Source organism: Lepus europaeus, chromosome X, assembly GCF_033115175.1.
Source record: "Lepus europaeus isolate LE1 chromosome X, mLepTim1.pri, whole genome shotgun sequence".
Classification (NCBI taxonomy): Eukaryota; Metazoa; Chordata; class Mammalia; order Lagomorpha; family Leporidae; genus Lepus; species Lepus europaeus.
The window spans coordinates 97,646,809-97,669,422 of record NC_084850.1 but is presented as its reverse complement, the minus strand read 5'-3'; the positions used below and the strand labels follow the sequence as shown (position 1 = coordinate 97,669,422).

General features: G+C 51.8%; 1 protein-coding gene across 1 annotated transcript in view; it reads right to left on the bottom strand.

Moving 5' to 3' along the window:
• IQSEC2 (IQ motif and Sec7 domain ArfGEF 2) overlaps positions 1-21,968 on the bottom strand; it is an 87,895-nt gene extending 65,927 nt beyond the window's left edge. Inside the window, exon 1 of the mRNA XM_062182964.1 lies at positions 21,262-21,968. Within this exon, the coding sequence (XP_062038948.1) occupies positions 21,262-21,968 (707 nt within the window). The remainder of the gene's footprint in view (positions 1-21,261) is intronic.
• Positions 21,969-22,614: the final 646 nt, after the last annotated feature.

Here is a 22,614-nt window from a genome sequence, read left to right as displayed (position 1 = left end):
CATGTTTTAAATGATTGTGTGGCCAATGGAAATGGGTTGAACACCAGTGGAAAAAAATTATTTTTTAAAATGAGATTTGAAGGTCACTGCGAACAGGGTTCTTCCCAGGAGTGTCCTTGGGAAAACCAGGCAGGTGCCCCAGCCCAGGGTTCATTCATGCAGGTGTCTTTGAAGGCTCCGAACCAGCTCTGAGACAGCCAGGCACCTCTCTCCCCAGGCAGCACCTTCTCTAAGCCCAAGTGTCATAATTGGACAATTCCTTTCTCACGCCGACTGCTCAAGGGACATTCTCAAGCACAAATCAGTCAGTGGGGGTCTCCTGCTTCAAACATTCAGTAATTTCCCCAGCCACCGAGCAGGCCTCTCTGAAGCTCTACATCTCACTCCTCTCTCCCATCTGCCTTTCCAGCACGTCTGCTGCTTGTCTTCTAATTCTATTAAAGTAATACATGAACATGCTTTAAAAAGTTAAGCTGTAAAAGGATCTTAACAAAAACAATAGTCTCCTTTTCAATGCTTTTAGTTGTTCTCTGAGTTGACTTTCACATTTCTAAAGTATACGTTCATATCTCTCATCCATTTCTGACATCATCTTGAGGGTCCTTTTTTAATTTTATATTTTACGATAGTTTTATTTATTTGAAAGGCTCAATGACAGAGCAAGAGAGAGAGAGAGAGAGAGAGAGAAGGAAATAGAAGAAGAGAAAGCTCTTCCATCCATTGGTTCACTCCCCAAATGGCTGCAAAGCCTGAGGCTGGGCCAGGCTGAAGCCAGGAAGCCTGGAATTCCATCCAGGTCTCCCATGGGTGTGGCAGAGACCCAAGCACTTGGGCCATCCTCCTCTGCTTTTCCCAAGTGTATTAGCAGGGATCTGAATCAGAAGTAGAGCAGCTGGGACATGAACCAGCCCCCATATGGGATCCCAGTGTTGCAAGTGGCAGCTTTTACCCACTATGCCACAGTGCCAGCCCCCTCCTCCATGTCAATTTTTAACAAAGGCATATATGCCCAGAGGTTTTCAAGTCACATGGTGCTACAGGGATTATAACAAATTCCTCCTTGTCCCCAGGTCCCATACTACAGGACAACCCCTTTGAACTCTTCGAATTGCTTTCTTGGTATTTATCTTCTCATTTCTGAAGAACACAGACACCCTTCTTTGGCCCGATGTATTGTCTGAGTTCTATATATTCTACCCTGAGGTCCTACTATGCATGCAGTGAGAGGCTCTCACTCTCCTACACACACTAGCACAGTCACACATCCTATGTGCCTTACTGTGCGGTGAGCACTTGCAGGCACTCCAGCTGTCATGCGGGGACACACAGGCCCCCTTCTCGCTCCACTGTCAGTGACATCACCCAGCAGGCATTAAGACAATCCGGGTGGTTCACATGACTGTGGCTGCATGGGGACTATTAGTGGATAAATCATTTCATGTACTATGATTACATTTTCTTTCCCGTGCAGCTTTTTATTTTCCCTGGTACTGATTACTATCTATTATTTCTTGTTCGCTTAGTTCTCACCATATAATCCATCGAATTACTTTTCCCCCTTAGACACATCTGTCCTCACGCTGCTGTCTAGACTGGCTGCCCTCTAGGCCCTAAGACCTTTCCTCTCCTCCATCATCTCAGGATTCCTTTCACCTCTGTTTTGCTGGATTTCTTGTTTCCTAGATTCTGTGTTGTTTTTTTTTTTTTCCATGAGTTTATGACTGCATTTTACTGGAGCACATTCCCCAGGGCTTCCTGAAATAGGAGGCACAGGACAGAAAACCTTGAAACCTTACCTGCCTGAAAAAAATTTTTTATTATACCCTCACTCTTGATTGATAACTGGAAACCCCTTTGTGCCAGAATATCGAGAACTGATCCACCATCTTCTAGCTTCCAATATTGTTTTTGAGGAGTTCAATGCTATTCTTTTGCTAGATATTTTGTATATATGGTTCCACACACACACCCCCCCCTCCCCCGGAAGCTTTTAGAATCTTCTCTGTAAGTTCTGGTATTCTGAAATGTCATGGTGGCATATCTTGGCAGGGGTGTTTGTATCATTTCTCTTGCTGGGTACTCAGCAGGAATCTTCATTCCTATGGCGCCAAGACACATTCTTATATTATGTCTTTGAGAATTTACTTCCTGCTGTTTCCTCCATTTTCTATTTCTGGAACTCCTATTGTTGGATGTTGGAGTTCCTCAATTGATCCTGCAACTTTTTCATCTTTTCTGTTGTCCCTCTCTTAGTCTTGTTATTTTGCTTCCTGCGATATCTCCTCCCCCTTTTCCCCCTTTTTTTATAATCTTTCTGCTGAAAAGTTTTCTTTTGGTGCTCACTATCTTTCAGTTCCCAGAATTCTTCTCATGCCTTCATCACCTCTGTTTCTTCCAGTTCCTTGTCTATATTTATTTGTTGGCTTTTCCCATCTGTCTTCCAGATTGATGGTCTGCCTCAAACAGCCTTAGACTACCTGATAATCTCTGGCTACCTAGAACCTGGGATTTTTTTTTTAAAGAAAAACATCAATTGTGTTGAGGTTTACTTTACATAAAATAAATACTTAAGGGTCCTTGGCTGGTGATCAGTTGCCACAACACTACAAAGCTGTTCAGAAGCTCTGTGTGCAGTTAGAGTTGGCCAGGTGGTGGACTTCCTTATTGAGAACCTGTTCTTTGGAAGATCCCCAAACGTCATCTTTTAGATTCCTCTTTTCTGGGGCCTTTCAGTTTCCCCAGAGGAGAGTCCTTCCAGCTCCTGTGTATACCAGATTTAAGCATCCCGGAAATGGGGGAGTGAGAGGAGGCTGGGCTTCCATCATTTTATGTTGCAGCTCCCTTTGCTTGCAGCCCTATTTCACCCCATCCTCTACTGCATCTGGTATCCCTGGGTCCGAAGCCCCTCAGCTTCAATTTCTTCAAAGAATCAACTCCCATTTGCAGGGATAGGGCTGGAGGAGGTGGAGATTCCCTGACTGGAACGGGTTGGGCAAGGGCCAAGAGGAGCAAGCTTTCAACATTCTGCTGTTTGCAGGTCCAATTCCTCCACTGCCTTCTGAGATACATTGTACCTCCGAATCCTGAGGATTACTCTGTTTCTCTAAGTGAAACGGTTTACTTCTAATTAGCACCTCAGACCTTACATGCTTCTTATCACTCTTATTCCTTTACTCCATTTTAGTGAGATTTGGCAAATCAATAGAGATAAACATCAGGGGACTTTTTAATAAGTTCATAGGGGGGCAGGTGTTGTGCCACCTAAGCTGCCTCCTAGGACACCTGCTGAAATTGCCAGTTTGAGTCCTGGCTACTTAAATCCAGCTTCCTGCTAAAGCATCCTGTAAGGCAGCAGATGATGGTGCAAGTATGTAGGCCCCCACCACCCATGTGAGAGACCCGGATGAAGTTCTGGTTCCTGGCTTTGGCCTGGCCCAGCCCCAGTTGCTGGGAGCATTTGGGGAGTGAACCAGTGGATGGAAGCTACCTCTCCCTCTCTCAATCTGTCACTCTGCATTTCAAATAGATGAAAATAAATAAATGAACATCTAAAAATAAATGAAAAATTCATCACAAAAGCAGAATTAACAGATAAGTTTATTTTAATGCAAATTTTTGAAAATCATGTACATAAGGATTGTCCAAAAGTTCATTGAAAATTCATAGAAAAATTATGCATCAATTTTTAAAAAATGCCCTGGGCTGGTGATGTGGCACAGTGGGTTAAGCCAATGCCTCCGAAGCTGGAAACCATATCAGACCACTGGTTCAGGTCCCAGCTTCTCTACTTCTGGTCCACCTCCCTGGTAATATGCCCAAAAAGACAGCAGAAGATGGCCCAAGTCCTTGGGCCCCTGCACTCATGTGGGACATCTGGAAGACGCTCCTGGCTCCTAGCTTCAGCCTGGTGCAGCCCTGATCATTATGGCCATTTAGGGAGTAAGCCAGTAGATGGAGGATCTCTCTGTCTCTCTGTCTCAATCCTTCCCTCCCTCCCTCCCTTCCTCTCTCCTCCCCTTCTCCGTGTAACTCTGCCTTTCAAATAAATAAATCTTTAAAGAAAACTGCACTAAAATAAACTTACCTTTTAATTCCATTTTCTATGAAATTTTTGAAGTACCCTCCCAAGTTTATTCAACTCATTGTGTTTTGGAAGCTTCCTTTCTTATTCTGGCCAACTCCTCACCATCTATCATGACTCATTTAGGCATCACCTCCTCCAGGAAGCTTATCTTCATGGCCCTAAGGCGGGTTAGAAGCCCTTTCTCTGTTCTCCTACAGTATCCTTTTCTTGCCTTCATTGCAGCCCTGATCAAACTGTCCTGAGATTTTCCATTTCCATGCATGACTTGCCCAGAAGACTCCCGGAAACCTGGGGCTGTGTCTTCCTCCTGCCTATATCCTCAGCTCTTAGAGTCTGGCTCCCAAAGGTAGAATCGTATGTGGTGATGGAACGAATGAATAAATGAATGACAGAGAAACAGACCCCAGCCCAAGGGATCACCTAGACAGGGGAATAAGCTGAATACAATTGCTCCTATCTAAAGTTGGTTCCCTATAAGCCCATATAAAATAAGTTCCCTTAGAGCTGTGCATGCAGTAATGCCCAAGGCAGTATGATTTAAGTCAGTGAAGCAATGAACCCAGCTTCCATGCCCTACGTATAGGGGATGATTAAGTACATCATGGCACATCAGTCTCCATTAAAAGGGGTGGGTAGGGAGAATATGCAATTACAAAAGGAAATGCTCACACTCAAAAAAAAAAAAAAAAACAAGGAGAAACTGCACGAGTCAAAGCATTTCAACTGCATGAGAAATGCAGAGAATGAGGAAAACAGAGCAAATGTCCAGCCTCCTCTGCGGGTGGTCATTACACATAATGTTTTTCTCCTCTACTATTCCAAGTTGCTTGAACCTTCCTACTGGCAGGATTTATTCCATGTATAATGTTTTTTGAGTTACCAAGAAATGAAGATACGTGTCCTGGGAGTGCTATGAACAAAATACTGTGAAGGGGGCCCTAAGAATCTGTGGGCAGGTTCAGAAGAGCTTACTGGGAAAGCACCATTTGTCAGTAGCCAGAGACCCTGAGGGCCCAGGCCCATGGAACACTGTCCACTGCCTTCACTGAGAAGCAGGCCCTAGCTTAGGAAGCTGAAGGAGGAGAACCTTGGACCCAGGCTACTGCAAATCACAATATCACAGGTTGTACTGGCAAAACTGAGGTCTCTGTACTAGGCCCCATGCTTTTGGACACTGCTCTCCCCCTCCCCCACCATGAGGCAAAGAGTTTTTGTGAGGCCCAGAACTCCAGAAATGCCACCTACATGGGGTCTTATTATGCAGGCCTACTTGCTAGGCCCAAGGGATGGCCAAAGGAGAAGGGGGGAGAGAGACAGGGCTTGGGTATGTGGGCTGGGGTATCTCAAGGGTCATATGGGGCCGGCGTTGTGGCATAGTGGGTAAAGCCACCACCTGCAGTGCCAGCATCCCAAGTGGGTGCTGCTTTGAGACCCAGCTGCTCTACTTCCAATCCAGCTCTCTGCTATGGCCTGGAAAAGCAGTGGAAGATGGCCCAAGTCCTTGGGCCCCTGCACCCATGTGGGAGACACAGAAGAAGCTGCTGGCTCCTGGCTCCTGGCTCCTGAACCCTTGCTTTGAATCGGTGCAGCTCCAGCCATTGCAGCCAACTGGGGAGTGAACCAGCAGATGGAAGATCTCTCTCTCTCTCTCTCTCTCTCTCTCTCTCTCTCTGCCTCTCCTTCTCTCTCTGTGCAACTCTGACTTTCAAATAAATAAATAAATCTTTATAAAAAAGTGTCTATATGGACCACAGATGGGAAGAGAAGGGGAAGAGTCAAGGACTGGTACCTTGCCTGGGCCCTGCAAATGTATGGGTGGGGAAGTCCAATGAGTCCTAGGCCTTAGGGTTTGTAGAGAGATCTAGCCTTGACTATTCCATAGACTTGGGTTCAAATCCATGCACTGGTTGAGCAAGCATGGCTGAGTCCATTCCTTTCTCTGTACTCAGTTTCCCCACCTATGAAACAGGTGTAGTAGTTCTGACTTCAGAGGGTTGTGGTGAGACTTATAGAATGACAGTGATCGTGAGCATAGGCTTTGAGCCAGAGACACCCAGGTTTCAGCCCTAGCTGGGCCCCTCCTAACTATGTGAATGACAGCTCCAAATTTCCATTTCTTCATCAATATAATGGAGATAATAATGACACTAGCCCGGTAAGATTGTTGGAAGGATTATGGTTACAAAGAAGAAATAACCTCAGAAAATGCTTCATGGGAAAGGGTTGCCTTGGCTAGGGTTGAGCTGATTGGGCAGTCTGCACTCCCCACCTCCCTGTCCAGCTTTATCTTCCTCTATTGCACTCCCCACCATTTGACATATTATATATATTCATGTTTGCTTCTTTCCTTTCTGTCCCCATCCCCAACACACACACACACGAGGATATCAGTTCCACAAAGCACACGTTTTGTCTATTTTGTTCACTGTTTCCAAGTGCCTGGAACAATGCAAGGAACACAGATGTTCTTTAAAAGTCAAGGAGCTAGGGGCTGGTGCTGTGGTGTAGCAGGTAAAGCCACCACCTGCAGTGCCAGCATCCCATATGGGTGCTGGTTCGAGTCCCGGCTGCTCCACTTCCAATCCAGCTCTCTGCTATGGTCTGGGAAAAGCAGTGGAAGATGGCTCAAGTCCTTGGGCCCCTGCACCCGTGTGGGAGACCCGGAAGACACTCCTGGCTTTGGATTGGCCCAGCTCCAGTCATTGCGGCCATTTGGGGAGTGAACCAGCGGGTGGAAGACCTCTCTCTCTCTCTCTCTCTCTCTCTCTCTGGCTCTACCTCTATCTGTAACTCTGTCCTTTTTTTTTTTTTGACAGGCAGAGTGGACAGTGAGAGAGAGAGACAGAGAGAAAGGTCTTCCTTTGCCGTTGGTTCACCCTCCAATGGCCGCTGCGGCCAGTGCACCACACTGTTCTGAAGCCAGAAGCCAGGTGCTTCTCCTGGTCTCCCATGCGGGTCCAGGGCCCAAGGACTTGGGCCATCTTCCACTGCACTCCCGGGCCACAGCAGAGAGCTGGACAGGAAGAGGAGCAACCGGGACAGAATCTGGTGCCCCGACTGGAACTAGAACCTGGTGTGCTGGTGCCGCAGGCGAAGGATTAGCCTATTGAGCCATGGCACCAACCTGTAACTCTGTCTTTCAAATAAATAAAGTCTAAAAAAAAGTCAAGGAGCTATCTATGTGCCACGTCGACAAGCAAAAATGGTACTGGGTATGGTAAAAGCCAGAATAAAAAGCATGGAAAATAAAGAGGCCCAATATGTTTATGGAAGTCTAGACAGTTCAGTTCAGCTTGAGGGCAGGGTTCAAAGGGAACAGTGGCTACACAGGGATGAGAGAGGCTGTGGCTTTACCCAAAGGAACATGCACCCTTAGATCACAAATGGCATGAAAACCCATCTGTGCCAGGCAGGAAGTGGGAAAGCACAAGGGGGAGGTAAAGATGTTGTCCAAGTTCAAGTGCCACCGAAATTGCAACCAAGTGAAAAGTGAAAGCAAAAAGCTTTTAAACATTGTTTCAAGTGGAGAGAGAACATCCTTTCCAGGGGCCTATCTGAGCCAAGAAGCAGATCTAGAAAGGACAAAAGAGGTAGGCACAGGAGATAAGTGGATGAGGTCATAATAACACGCAAGGAAGATCTTACCAAGATTCTTAAAAGGGACCAACAGTAACAGAAAGCTTGTTGGATACTGGAACCACTTTGAGCAATGGACCCAAAGAACATCCAACAACAAAATGAAGGCCATGGTGGTTTCAGTTGCTGCCTCTCTTTTTGTTGTTGGTTATTTGTCCTCTACTCCTTGTTTACCACTGCTCAGTGAACACGTTCTGGAATGATAAAGACGATGATGATGACAAAGACTGTCGCCTACTTCAAATGCAACATTTTTCTGTCCCATTGTAAAATGACTTTGGCAAGAAATAAAGAAGCAAGTGTCATTTCCTATTTATATTTTGAAGAGAGGAAATAAATACAGAGACTACAACCAAAAGAGCCTTGAACACCAGGCAACAAAATGTGAACTTCATCCTGTCATTGCTGAGGAGCCCAAAATGGGTTTCATCCAAGGAGTCCTATGCTACCTCCTTAAAAAACAAAAACAAAAAAATGCCTTCCGTCACATCACATTCCTTTTCATCAGAAATAAATAGTATCTATAAATATATTTAAACTCATAATAAATATAACAAGCAGCCTTTATTTGGTCCTTATAATACTCCAAATAATAATAAGGTGACTATGCACCTACAATGGTGCAGGACTTGTGTTATCTTCCTAACAGCTGTGCAAAGTAGTTCCTATTCTTATTGAAGAGAGAGGAGGCTCAGAGGAGCAATGTGACAGACCCAGAGTCACATAGCTAATAAGTAGTGCAGCCGACATTCGAATCTGCATTTCTCTGACTCCAAAACCAACGCGTTCAACTGCTCCAGCTGCTGCTTCCTTCTGTCACACCAGAGCTAAGCCGCACTTCATCTCCTAAACCAGCTTGGGGACGTGGCCTCGCTCTCTCACTCTCACCCATCTCCTGTCTCCCTGCCACACGATGCAGTGCAAGCCCCCTCCCACCCCCACCCCCACACCACCATAGCAGAGACAATGATTCAGGGAAGGAAAGGGAGAGTGAGGAGAGCGGGAGGTGAGGGTAGGCTCAAGGACTGCAGACTGATCAGCTCATCGATCAGAGAGAGAGAGAGAGAGAGTGAGTGAGCAAAGGAAAATGGAACTGGTTCTCCAGCCCTCCTTCCTTTCCTCCCTCTGCTGGAGGCGGAGGGATGGAGGCTCAGCCATGATGGGAAAGAGTGGGCGGAGGGGGAGCAGCTAGAGCAGCCTGCTGTTGCAGACGCCTCGGCTCAGCCTCCAAGCCCCCCTCCTGTGGGCTTGGGCCCATCTCTGGCCCACCTGCTCCCACCGCCTGAGCAAAGACACTGGGCTGCTCTCCAAGCTCCCAGTACATCAAGAATCTCTTGTGACACAGAGAGGTGACTCGAGAGAGGTGGAGTGACGTGCCCAGCAGTGCAAGAGGGAGGCAGAGGCAGGGCTGGGGGCAGAGCCCAGCTAGCGGGTTCCTCAGTGGAGGGCTCCCTGGACTCCAACGGCCTAGGTGACAGAGGTTGAGGACAGGGGCGCTGCAGAGGCTGCTAAAACAATGCTCATGACAGGGTCTGGGGCCACAGGGAACACAAGATAGATCATCCTGACTCAGTGATCTGGCACCACGGGGCAGCTACCAATAGTTTCCAGTTTCAATATGGGTTGAGATGGCAAAAATGACCATTTGGAAAAGTAGCTTGGGCCTTAGCTTGTACCTCAAGAGCATCAAAGTTTATCTCCTGTCTTCTCTCCCAGGACCGCCCAGTCAAATGAAAACGAGGAAACTGAATATGGTTGTGGACTCTTAACAGGGAAAAAAGGAGGGGCTGAGATCAGTGGGCGAGCGATTTCAACAAACTTCTGAAGGCAAATGACAAACAACAGAGTGTTCACGGCTGAGAGCAAGCCAGGGACAGCACACAAGGGCTGCAGCTGAGCAGGGAAATGCCAGCCTTGGTGATGGCAGGTAGAAGGGAGGGTAGGAGTCACCAGGGAACTGAGCACAGGGCAACAGACTGAAGGTAGAAGTGGATAAACTCCCCCTTCCAGGGCCAGCATCATGGCACAGCAGCCTAAACTGCTGCCCGTGACACTGGCAGCCCATGGGGGCTCCAGTTGGGAGTCCCAGCTGCTCCACTTCCAATGCAGCTTCCTGCTAATGCACCTGGGAAGACAGTGGAGGATGGCCCAAGTCCTTGGACCCCTGCACCTACATGGGAAACCTAGAAGAGGCTCCTGGCTCCTGGCATCTGCCTGGGTTAGTCCCAGCCATTGCAGCCATTTGGGGAGTGAACCAGCAGATGGAAGATCTGTCTCTGTGTCTCTCCATAACTCTGCCTGTCAAATAAATGAACAAATGAATGAATGAGAATGACTGAATGAATCTTTTTAAAACAATCCCCCCTTCCCTTCCTCCCCAATTCAGGCAGCAGGACACAGGCTACCTGGCACTCATTCCTACGAGATATATCAGAGGACTCCTTGTTAAAGGAATTAAATGATCTGGGGTAAATTTGGGGCACCTAGCAATGGCCCCCCATTATGGCATTTGAGGGGCACCCATCATAACAAGCAGCTCCTAGTCTGGCAAGTGGACAGACATGTCAGTTAGGCTCTCCATTCACTCACTGCTAAACCATAAACGAGAAAACAGGAGAGAAAAGCTAAGCAGTCCCCACTGAGGAAGTTCCCCATGCAACTAACAGACATTCCGGAAGCAGAAGACAGTGCCAACCAAGGGGAGGTCATTATCAAAGAAACCCTCAGAAGAGACGCCATCACTTCAAGTTGAGAGGGCTCCCTGACTACCAGGCAGAGCGAATGAGAAAGAGATCTGGGTGCTGTTTACATAGGTGTTTGATTTAAAAAACATCAACCATGGCCAGCGCCATGGCTCAACAGGCTAATCCTCCGCCTTGCAGCGCCGGCACCCCGGGTTCTAGTCCCGGTCGGGGCGCCGGATTCTGTCCCGGTTGCCCCTCTTCCAGGCCAGCTCTCTGCTATGGCCCGGGAAGGCAGTGGAGGATGGCCCAAGTGCTTGGGCCCTGCACCCCATGGGAGACCAGGAGAAGCACCTGGCTCCTGGCTTCGGATCAGCGCAATGCGCCGGCCGCAGCGCACCAGCCGCGGCGGCCATTGGAGGGTGAACCAATGGCAAAGGAAGACCTTTCTCTCTGTCTCTCTCTCTCACTGTCCACTCTGCCTGTCAAAAATAAAAGAAAAAGAAAAAAAAACATCAACCATGTCATATGTGAGATGGTCATAGTATTTGTAATGCCAGCTCTTTTCTGTATGCATATTATATTTCATTGTGAAGTTTGTTTTGTTTTGTTTTTTTTAAAAAACCTCTTCTATATCCCTGGAAGATATGCTATGATATCCTATGGAATATCCCTGGAAGATGTGCTATGATTATCCTATGGTTTCAAAGAACTCCACATAATAGTAAGAAAGTGATCGACAAAACAGATAGATAGGGGTTGGCGCTGTGGCATAGTAGGCTAAGCGTCCGCCTCCAGTGTTGGCATCCCAAATGGGTGCCAGTTCAACTCCTGGCTGCTCCACTTCCAATCCAGCTCTCTGCTATGGCCTGGGAAAGCAGTAGAAGATGGCCCAAGTCCTTGGGCCCCTGCACCCACATGGGAGACCCGGAAGATGCTCCTGGCTCCTAACTTCGGATTGGCCCAGCTCTGGCTGTTGTGGCCACTGGGGAGTGAACCAGCGGATGGAAGACCCCCCTCCTTCTCTCTCTGCCTCTCCCTCTGTCTGTAACTCTGCCTCTCCAATAAATAAATAAATAACATCTTTTAAAAAAAAACAGATAGATAATTAAAGGCAGAAAGAAAGTCTGGATCCAAATATGAAGCCAAGTAACAGGTGGTATGATTTTGAGCAATTAGTAGGGCTTCAAAAGGAAAATTTACTTGACCTTGAGGCCAGGAACATTCTCCCAGGAGTTCAGAGGTTGCAACAGTGTTAATTGGAGGAAATGAGGTGCCATTAGTTAGGCTATTTGGCCCTGCAATACATAATAGCGACCTGGTCAAAATCATAAACACGGCATATTGGTGGTCAACTTTTAGAATCTAATCAATCTCCCTAGATAAACCACTGGACCTATTTTATTACTTAAAGATTTATTTTATTTACTTGAAAGTCAGAATTACACAGAAAGAGAAGGAGAAGCAGAGAGAGAGAGAGAAAGAGAGAGAGAGAGAGAGGTCTTCCACTTGCTAGTTCACTCCTCAGATGCCCGCAGTGGCTGGAGCTGCACCAGTCCAAAGCCAGGAGCCAGGAGCTTCCTCTGAGTCTCCCACGCGGGTGCAGGGGCCCAAGGACTTGGGGCCATCCTCTAATGCTTTCCCAGGCCATGGAAGAGAGCTGGATCAGAAGTGGAGCAGCTGGGACTTGAACCAGCGCCCATATGGGATGCCGGCACTGCAGGCGGCAGCTTTACCTGCTACGCCACAGCGCCGGCCCTGGACCTGACTATTTTTACACAACAGAATGCAAATGTAGTCAAGCTGGCTGGATGTAGAAGTACAGAGTGCAGAGACGAGGAGAAGAAAGATGGATGGAGGATGGGGCATACATAAGTATCTCAGAGGCCGGTGCCGTGGCTCAACAGGCTAATCCTCCACCTAGCGGCACCGGCACACCGGGTTCTAGTCCCGGTCGGGGCCGGATTCTGTCCCGGTTGCCCCTCTTCCAGGCCAGCTCTCTGCTGTGGCCCGGGAAGGCAGTGGAGAATGGCCCAAGTGCTTGGGCCCTGCACCCCATGGGAGACCAGGAGAAGCACCTGGCTCCTGGCTTCGGATCAGCGCGGTGCACCGGCCGCAGCGGCCATTGGAGGGTGAACCAACGGCAAAAAGGAAGACCTTTCTCTTTGTCTCTCTATCTCTCTCTCACTGTCCACTCTGCCTGTAAAAAATAAAAAAAAAATTTAAAAAAAAGTACCTAAGTATCTCAGAAAGTGGCCAACACAGGGGGGTCAGTGTCATGGTGCACTGGGTTAAGCTGCAGCTTGCGAAACCAGAATCCCATGTTGGAGTGCCAGTTTGAGTTCCTGGATGGAATTCCTGACCCAGATGGAATTCCAGGCTCCTGGCTTCTGCCTGGCCCAGTCCTGGCTGTTGCAGCCATTTGGGGAGTGAACCAGCGGAGGGAAGAGCGCTCTCTCTCTCTCTCTCTCGCCTCTCCTCCTCTCCCTCTCCTTCTACTCTGTCGCTCTGCCTTTCAGATAAATAAATCATTTTTACAAAGTGGTCAAGAGGTACAGTGGGAAATCGATGGAATGAGAAATCACAACTTAAAGCAGTATTTTAATAACGGTACAAAGGTAACTAACTGATAGAGGAACCCAAATAGTAATATAACCATCAAAATTTCGTAGGAGAGAAAGTCGAGAGTCAAGAGTCAGGTATGGTAAATAAGCTAAATTTCCATTTGTTGTACAAAGAAGTCAAGAGATGTTTTAGAAGTCGACAAATGAAGAAATAATGGAATTTCTAAAACAAGGCCCTTCTCATTCTGTGTACCGGGGTTCCCCCATACAATATGGAGAGGTGGTGACTGCAGATGACGTGAGGTCCTCTTCTTTACAGGGTGGGAGTAAGACAGACAGGTGAAGAGCTGACCCCCTTGCAACTAAGCCGGGGCTCCCCACAGTCATCCAGGCGGACACCTTTCAGCTGCCCCAGGCAGAGGACCAGTCTCTGGTCCTCTTCAAACCCCACCCCCCACCCCTCACTAATCCAACCTCTCCAGTCTTCCATTCATTCAAGTATTTACACCCATTAGTTATTTTTACCTGCCTGAGTCACAAAAGGATTTGACGTTGCTTACTCCAGGAACACAGGGAAGGACAGCAGAGAAACTGAACTGGCAAATAAGACCTCAGAAAAAAGAGATCATCAAAGATGCCAGTGCAGTGCTTCAAATTAACTGGTGGCTGGTGCCAAAAGGAAGACACAAACGCTCTGAAAGTCTCGTGTGCGGAAGGAGGAAGCACAGCAGTGTTCGGGGAAAGCCAAGCTTTGCCTGACACTTCTTCGAGTCATTGTGCATGGGAGATTTTATGAGGGAAAAGAAAAATAACTGTTTATTGAGCGCCGACATGTATCAGGGAGTGGGCGCAATGCCCACCAACCCATATGCCATCTTTCTTCACTTAGCTAACTCCTACTCATCCTCAAAGGCTCAGCTCAGGTATCACCTCCTCCAGGAAGCTTTCCCCGACTGTCTGGGTAGATGTCTCTCCTTTTGGCAAACCCCTGTGCTGCCTTCAGGCAGGGCACACTGGGCATCACATTGTAATCATCTGTGTCCATGGCCATTCTCTCCCCTCAACCATGAGCACCCTGAAGCCAGAATCTGTACAAAGCCAGTTATACAGACCTCTCTGCCTGGGATGGCACAGGACATGGTACACACAGGCACACAGTATTTGCTGGACTCATGTCCGTCTCAGAAATGTGGTGAGTTCCACATGGCCTCTCTCTGCTGCCTTCCCACAGCACAGAGCTTCACCAAGTTATTCATAATAATCCTTTGTGCCAAGAACTCCATCGCTGTCATCTTATTGAATGCCATAACAATCACAATGAGACGGGTTGTTTACGAATTGGCCAGCATATCAGATGCACACTTATATGACATGTCTCCCAATGTTTTTTTTTTTTTAAGGAAATTTGGGGGTAAGGACAAAATTGGCCAGTCTTTATTACAGGAATTACGACAATAATTCAAGTGTTATATAGGAGGCTGGCATTGTGGTGCAGTGGGTTAATCTACCACCTGTGATGCCAGCATAGCACATGGGCACCACTTCAAGTCCTGGCTGCTCCACTTCCCATCCAGCTCACTGCTAATGAACCTGGGAAAGCAGTGGAGGATGGCCTGAGTGTTTGGGCCCCTGCACCTGCATGGGAGACACGGATGGAGTTCCTGGCTCCTGGTGACCTGACCCAGTCCTGCTTCTGTGGCGATTTGGGGAGTGATCCAGCAGATGAATGGAAGACTTCTCTCTCTCTTCTCTCTCTCTGCCTTTCAAGTAAGTCTTTAAAATAAAGTAGTTATACAGAAGGTAATATCAGTCTTATTCAGGTGAGCACAGTATACCTTATTCTGGAATCCAGAAGGAAATCACATTACCCCCTCTGCAAAGGTGCAAACATCACCCAGGGTTAGCACAGTTACTACGTGTCCATTCCAACACAAAGTGGGCAACTTAACAAAGGCACACAGCTCCTAAGAAAGGCAGCTGGTGGAAGTGAAAGAGTGGCTAGCAGGCGATAGTCGTGAGGAACTTCCGTGGAAAACGTTAGAGAAATCATCTTGACCAGTCCGGGAGCTGTGGTCTTCAGAATGGGCTACTAGGGTCTTGGCTGTGCTGTTTTGTTTGCTATGCTCAGCCTCTAGGGGGCAGTGCAGTCCCACCTATTATTTTCCAGGCTTGCCCATGGGCTTTCCATCCGGATGGCTTCATCCTGGGCAGCTAGGAAAGTTTCGGATAATTTTTTTTTGGGGGGGTGGGGTGGACATGAACCTTTCATATCTGAAAATACTGTTTTAACCCCATTTACTACTTAAAAACCCGTGCTTCAGAAGATGAAGTCACTTGCCTAAAAAAAGTCACGAAGCCCTCCTTGCAGGGTGCCAGCCACACTTCCGCTGAACGCTGAGCACCCCCCACCACCTCCAAAAGCTTCAGCTACGAGGGAGTCTCCCAAATGCTCATGGGAAAAATGCATATTAGGACAAAAAGTTACACCCAGATTTCAAAAGCGTGTTGCGTCAAAAATAAACCTATCTTCTAACTCCAGGCTGCTCCAGGAACTTTTTGAAGTCCTGAGCTTCCTGATGTCCCGGGCTTCCTGGTGGATGTGTAAGTGCTTTCCGCAAGGGTGCTTGCACAGCTCAAATGCTATGAGGAAGTCGGAGCAACCAGCCAATCATCTTGCCCTAAACAAGCTCCCCTCCCCCAAAAAAAGAGGAAGTAAGTCATTGATTCCTCATTCTTCCCCGTGACCACTGTTGATTATTCTGCCAGGGAATACAGCAGGGAGTGAGTCAGAGGGAGCCCAGTCTTCTTTCAAGCCGGAGACACTGTGCCTGGCCCAGGGCTTGAATGCAGAAAGGAATTGATGGAGCAGTACGCGGCTTCCCACTGAGCACCCCGGGGCCCTGGGCCGGCCTCTCTGCTGCTTTTGGAACACAGGACTTTGCATGGAAGGTCAAGACCACAGTGTGACGTGGCCATGGCACGGTAGGGAGGGACAGCAAGGAGCACGTTGGTCCAAGTGGCTCCGAAGTTGCATCCGGCTCTGCTCCTTTGCCGGTCTATGAATCCAGGGGACTTTCAAAGTTGTCATCTCTCTCTCTACACCAGTCTGAGAACGGTGGCAAAATCGTCTCTGGCTGTTAGTTCGCCAGGATTTAACCAGACTCACACTTGTCTACTTGCCATTGACTAAGCAGCTACTTTGGACCATGCTGTGTGTTTCCAAGCTTACTGCCCTAGCACACTTGCCCCTGGGAGCTGGCCTAGAGCCTGACAGCTTAATGCACGTCAGTTCAATCTGCATACCTGGGAGCTGGAGTTGCAGCCCCTAGCAGAGTACTGGTTCGCGTCCCAGCTGCTCAGCTTCCGATCAGGTTTCCTGCTAATGTGCTTAGGAAAGCAGGGGAAGATGGCCCAAGCGCTTGGGCCCCTACCACCCATGTGGGAGACCCAGATGGAGTTCTGGGCTCCTGGCTTTAGCCTGGCCTAGTCTTGGCTGTTGCAACCTCTGTTTCTCTCTCTCTCTCTCTCTCTCTCTCTCTCTCTCTCTCTCTCTGGCTGTCATTCTGCTTTGCAAATAATAAATCTAAATGAATCGGAGTACCTTCATAGGTTCAGCCTGGTAGCAGGGACATGAGATGTAATGAACCTCAAAAATACAAAAGGGGCAGGGACAGGGAGCCTGCCTGGGGCAGCCATCCTGGGAACTGTGGGGGCGAGGAGCCACAGCCACACCTGGAGTGGCTTCAAGGACCTTAAAGCCCACCGGTGGGAGGCAGGAGTTGGCCATGGGCCTGGGAGCCAGCCAGTTTTGGCCTCATTCCGCTGTGTACCCTTGGGCAGATCACTGCACCTCTCTGATCCTAGTTTCCTCATGTGACAAATGAGGGTCATAAGAACACGCAGGTCGCTGGGGCTGTGCACAGGGGACAAGAAGCAGTACTGCATGGTGGTGGGCAAGAGTGCTGCAGGCCCTGGAGTCTGTCCACCCAAGCTCCTTCTGGTCCCTTCACACTTCTGGGCCTCAGTGTCCTCATCGGTAAAATGGGATCAACGGCAACATCTACGTGAAAGGATTCGCATGCAGACTGAAGGGACGCGTTTGTGGAACGTGCTCAGGACAAACAGCGCTTGGCACACTGTAAGTGCAGTAAGAAAAAAACACAAAGTTAACCCACTGAAGACTCCCAATAAACTCTGAGGCCATGGAGGCAGGGATGGAGCAGAGGAGGAACGGCTGCAAGGGGCCAGCCTTGGGTCTGGCATTTTTTGCCCTCCCCCTCCACTGGACACCAGAGGACCACCCACTCTCATCTGAAGCACCTCCCACCCACACAACACACACCCCCAGCCCAGGTTAGCAAGCGGTGGTGTGGCCACTTCAGAGGAGCTTCAGCCCTTACCACCCTTGCTCCTCTTGTGGCCCCGAGCGCTGTCTCTATGGCCCCGCTGAGCCTGCGAGCATGGTGTTTGCTCAGCCTGCTGGTCCCTCCTGCTGGGCAGCACAGTGCACAGCCACGGCCACGGCCACGGCCACGGAATGTTTGTGTGTGACAACAACCCCATTCTTGCCCTGGCTTGAGACAGAGAAGCAAGATCCCCCAAATTGTCATTCAACTCCAAGTCATCATTTCCTCCCACACGAAGATAATGCTTACAACACTGTGTGTGTGTGTGTCGAGGGGAGACATGGCTTTCCTTCCGCAGGGAGAAGGAGAGACCCCCACCTCTCCTCCCCCAGGGAACAGGACCCAAGAGCCAACAGGAGCCAGACATCTCCAGGGTGCTCCTGAGCACCTCGGCCCGCATGCCACGCCACACCACAGTGAGGACAGTTGCTGTCCCCAAATATGAGCCAGGCTGCAGGGTGGGGAGAGTGGGAGCAGTGGATGCAGAGTTCCGGCCCTCCCAGCTTCAGCCCAGCACTGCCGCCTGCAGCAGAGCTGGAGCTGGGCCCAGGCAAGCAGCGTGGGAACTGCAGCTCTCTTCAGCATGGAGCAACTCAGCAATAGCCCCTAGCAGGCCTATAAATCATTCTGGGTGTCAGCACCGCAAGGGAGCCAGGCCCAGATCCACAGCAAGAGCGGAGCCCAGGAGGAGGGGGCAGGGCGGCGATTCCTTGTAGGAACACCAGAGCAGCAGTCAGGACCCGCAAATACTACAAAACATACAAGCCAGACCCCCTCGGAGTGAGGAGAACCCATCTCGCTCACTCGGTGCTGCACTAGACAGGCCACGCCCAGCCAAAGGGATCCCAGCTCCCTGCAACCCGTCCAGAAGAGCCAGTGGGGGGAGGATGTGGGAGTCATGGGTGGTTGGTACGCCTGGGGACAGGCATGGCAGCCGGAATCCAATGCAGGGGAGGGAAAGTTCACAGGATCGGGAGTCTGTCTTACTAACTGCATGGTCTCCGGTGGGCTTCACCGCTCATTGCCCTCGATTTCTTCCCCTTTCAAATGTCGACTGTGCTGACAGACACACAGCATCCTTGAGAGGACTAAATGAAGTCCCTAGGCAGACCCAGGCCGCCCCCACTACCACCACCACCACCACCACCACCACCAAGCAGCTGCAGCTCGCTGGCCAAGGCCTACCCTGTGCACTTCGTCCACCAGAGGGAGCCTGGGGACCAGGAGCGCCCAGCCTGTGCTGGCTGCTGGCTCTGCCTGTCCTCCCCCAATGCTGCAGCCTCTGCTGCTGAAACTCCCACCCCGCCTGCCCGCGCTTCCAGCGGCAGCCTTCTCACCCACTCCTTACAAACCCAGAACAGGCTTCGCAGGGGAGTCGCTGGCAGCGGCAGCGGGGGCAGCAATGGCTACTGCACCCACAGACCCTCCTGACGCCTGGCGGGGAGGGACATGGAAAGGAGGGAGACACAGCCTTCTGCCCCCTCCCCTTCCACTCCCACCCCCATCTCAGATTCATCTCCTGTTCAAACCCTCTTGATATCTAAGGCTCTCCTGGCCTCTTCCAGTTCAGTACCTGCCTGGGGCCTGAAGCCAAGAGATTCCTGTGGGTTGGAGTGCTCTCTCTAGTGACAATCTAACAGGCCTCGGAGACAGACAGACTGGGGTCCTAGTTCCAGCTCCATTAGCAACTAGTTGTGTAACCTTGAGCAAGGTCCCTTGCTCTCGGAGCCTCAGTTTTCCCCATCTCTGAAATGGACTTGCTAATGCTCATTGCATAGGGCTTGTTGGGAGGAGCCAAATGGGATCATCATGGATGGGCAAATAGCTGTTGTGTGGTTAGCAGAGAAACCATACATGCTAGCTAAACCTCTCGATGAATCCAGTAGGCAATGTGAAGCCAGGAAATCCGACAAGCAAGTTGAAGGGGGCACAGACAGAAGGAAAGACCGGGAAGTGAGTTGCACGGATGGCAGAGGCGTACAGCTCCAGAGGAAATGGCCTAGAGACTCAGAGCCTTGTCTGCAGGGCTGAGAATCTGACGGCACTGGGATTGTGGAGTTGGGGAAGCCCAGGCCATTTCACTGCACTTTCTAGCTGATTCAAGAATTGTGTTTCTACAGCTCTCCCAGCCTCCCCCCCACCCCCACTGGGCCTCTGCTGGACCATCCAAGTCCTCCAGTGAGCGGAGGCCCCCCCCCGCCCTCCCTTCAGGCAGGCCGCTGCATCGCCAGACAGCCAAGTGGGGAAGTTCTTCCTTATTTCTCTCAAATCTGCCCCCTGGTCCGGGCTGTGCTCCCTGGTACCACACACAAGGAGGCTGCTCCCTCCGACACGGGCCTGATCCCTCGAGGAAAGCGTTCTACAGCCAGGCTCCTGGCTCCAGGACCACAGGACTGCATCCAGCCCTCTGCCCCAGCCCACTGCAGCGCGCTCCGGACTACTCCGGGGCAGTCCCCAACACGACTCAGCCGGGGTACACTGCAGTGGAGCCCAGGCGAGCCCTGGAGCCACAGCTGGCGCTCCTGGGGCCCAGCCATCTCAACCCAGCACCCCAGCCTGCTGCCTCACCACGGGGGAGTTGCGGAGAGCTGTCTCCCAGCAGATTTCCTGAGGCAGAAGGCTTCCCCACCCCCAGCCCAGCCGCCAAGAGACACTCCACTGGTTGTGGCACATGGTAGGACCAGCTGAGCAGCGACAGGAGGGAAAGCCTGCCCGCTCACTGGAGGACTTGGGATTTGCTCTGGAGTGTGGCTAGGTTAGTGACAAAGCCATCGAATGGAAGCTGGCAGGGAGGGCCCTTAGGCAGCATCCGAAGCAGTCCTTGCCTTAAAAAAAAAAAAAAAATTCGGGGGAAATTGATGGCCTGAGAGAGGAAGGGACTCAGTCAAGGTCACCAAGCCGATCTGCAGCAGAGCTGAAAAGGGAGCCCAGGTCTCCTAACTCCTGGTCTAGCGTTCTCTCCGATTCACCAGCCTTCAAGGCAGCCCTGTACGCCTGCACACCGTGCACTCTCTCCTTCTGAGCCATTCAGTCCAAGCAGCTCCCAAGGGTATCTACGTGGGAAAAGGGGACCCAGCTCATGTCCCACCAACCCAGGAGACATGGCCAAGTTGTCCCAAATAGACGGACACACAGCGCGGGAATTGGAAGTGATCCAACAGAGAGGCGACCTGAGACCTCCCTTCCTCGTAGGGCTCTTTAAATGGGTGTTGTTTTTTTCCTGAAGGGTGGAGAGGGGGTGGACTTTGAGGAACTAGCCAAAGGCCTGGCCTCCATCTTTGCTCCCCCATCTTTGCTCCCCCCTGGCCAGGGTGTGCTGCAGTTCCCTCTCAGAGGGATGCCTCAGCCTCCAGCAGCCATTCTGGTCCTCACCTGCCTCTCTGGGAAAGGATGGAGCTTTGGCCGCCAGAGGAGATAAGATCAGGCAGAAAGGGGGGGGGGCTTTCTCTCTCTCTCTCCCTTGGGGCTCTGAGTTGACACCATGCCCCCCCACCCCCAAACGAAAAAAATCCCCACCAGTACATCCAAAACAAACAAACAAATAAATAGATGAGAACCTATCTTCCAGCGAGGATACAGCTCCGGCTGAAGATGTATGTGTGTGTGTGTGTGTGTGTTGGGGGTGGGGGGTGATGATGGCTCTAGTCCCTTAGTGGCCTCGGAACTGGGAGAGAGGCGCCGGCACTCATCATCCAGCCAGCTCAGTGTGTGGTGGCTGGGGAAGGGAAGGGGTGCCGGCTGGCCGAAGGGGACCTCGCTTCTCCCCCTGGCAGGTCCAGCCAGGAGAGGCGGACATGGAATCAGGCCCGGGCTTCTTACTTTAGCAGCCGGACAAGTTGGAGAGGGATCTAGAGGGGACGAGGCGCGGGGCACAAACATGCATTCCTTACTTTCTCTGAAGGGTTGTAGCCGGGCTGGTGCTGGTACTGGTGCTGTGGCCTCCGCCGGCGCCGGGGCTGGAGCTCCTGGATGCGCCACGGCTCAGCTGGCCCCGCTCCCGCGGCGGCCGCGGCCCCACGCCCACCGCCGCCGAGTAGCCGGCTTCCTTCTCGCGGCCCGGGTGCGCTGGCCCAGCCTCCCGCCCGCCACGCTCGCGACCCAGGGCTGGGTTCTCGTGGTGCAGGTGGCACTGGGCCACGTCGCGCTCGCGGGCTGTGTAGCCGGTAGTGTCCTGGAGCGGGTAGGAGGCGTCCCTCTCCTTGTCCCGATACACAGCCTCCCGGTTCTGGTAGGCGCCGTCCCGGTTCGGGTAGCCCACGTCCCGGGCCGCCTGATGGAACTGGCTCTCCCGCAGCTCGCGGTGGTGAAACTGGGTCTCACGCAGATTCTGGTACTGGCTCTCGCGGCCCGGGCTATCCCGCGCGCCGTGGGGGTCCCGGTGCAACTCCCCGCGGTGCAGCTGGCTCTCCTCCCGCAGGTCGCGGTTCTCCTGGGTGAGCTGGTCCAGCTGGCCCTCCAGCTCTTCGATGCGCCGCCGCTGGGTCTCCAGCAGCTGCTGCTGGCTCTCTATGATGTTGTTCAGCTCCAGCAGGTACTCCACCGCCCGGTTGGGGCTCTCGGATCCCGGGCCGCCCGGGGGCCCCGACCCCGCCTCCATCCTGGCGGCCCAGGGGCAGGGGAAGGGGCAGGAGAGCCCGGTCCCCGCTCGCTCACGGCGCCACCCTCCCCCGGGCCCAGCCGGGGGAGGGGGCCGGCGGGACGCAAGGGCGCGCACCGGGCTCGAGGGCCCGGGGGCCCGGGGGGGCCCGGGAGACAGCGCTGGGGCCGGCGGCACGGGGAGCAGGAGCTGAGGCTGCCGCTGCCGCCGCCGCCGCCGCCGCCACCGCCACCGCCACGGCTCCGGAGGACGCGGCCCACGGCGCTCCGCCCGCTGCGGAGTCACTGCGCAGCGCGGCCGCGCGGGACCGCCCCGGCCGCCGGCCCGCCCCCCGCCCCTGCCCCCACCCAGCTCTCCCGGACCGCCCCCGCGCGTCCCACCTGCGGCCGCCACCGGCACCGGCTGCTGGATCCGCCCCGAGGTCCCGGCGACCATCAGAGGCCAACCCCATTGCAGCCTGTGGGAGAGCTCCCCATTCCACCCGTCCAGGGTCCTCATCAAAGGACACCTAAGGAAGCCCCTCTATCCCAGCCCGTTGCCACATTCCAGGCCCACTATCCTTGTCCAGGCCATCCCAGGAACCCTCATCCCAGGTCGTCCCCAGGTCCAGACAACCCACGGATCCAATCCACTGGGGCTGCTAATC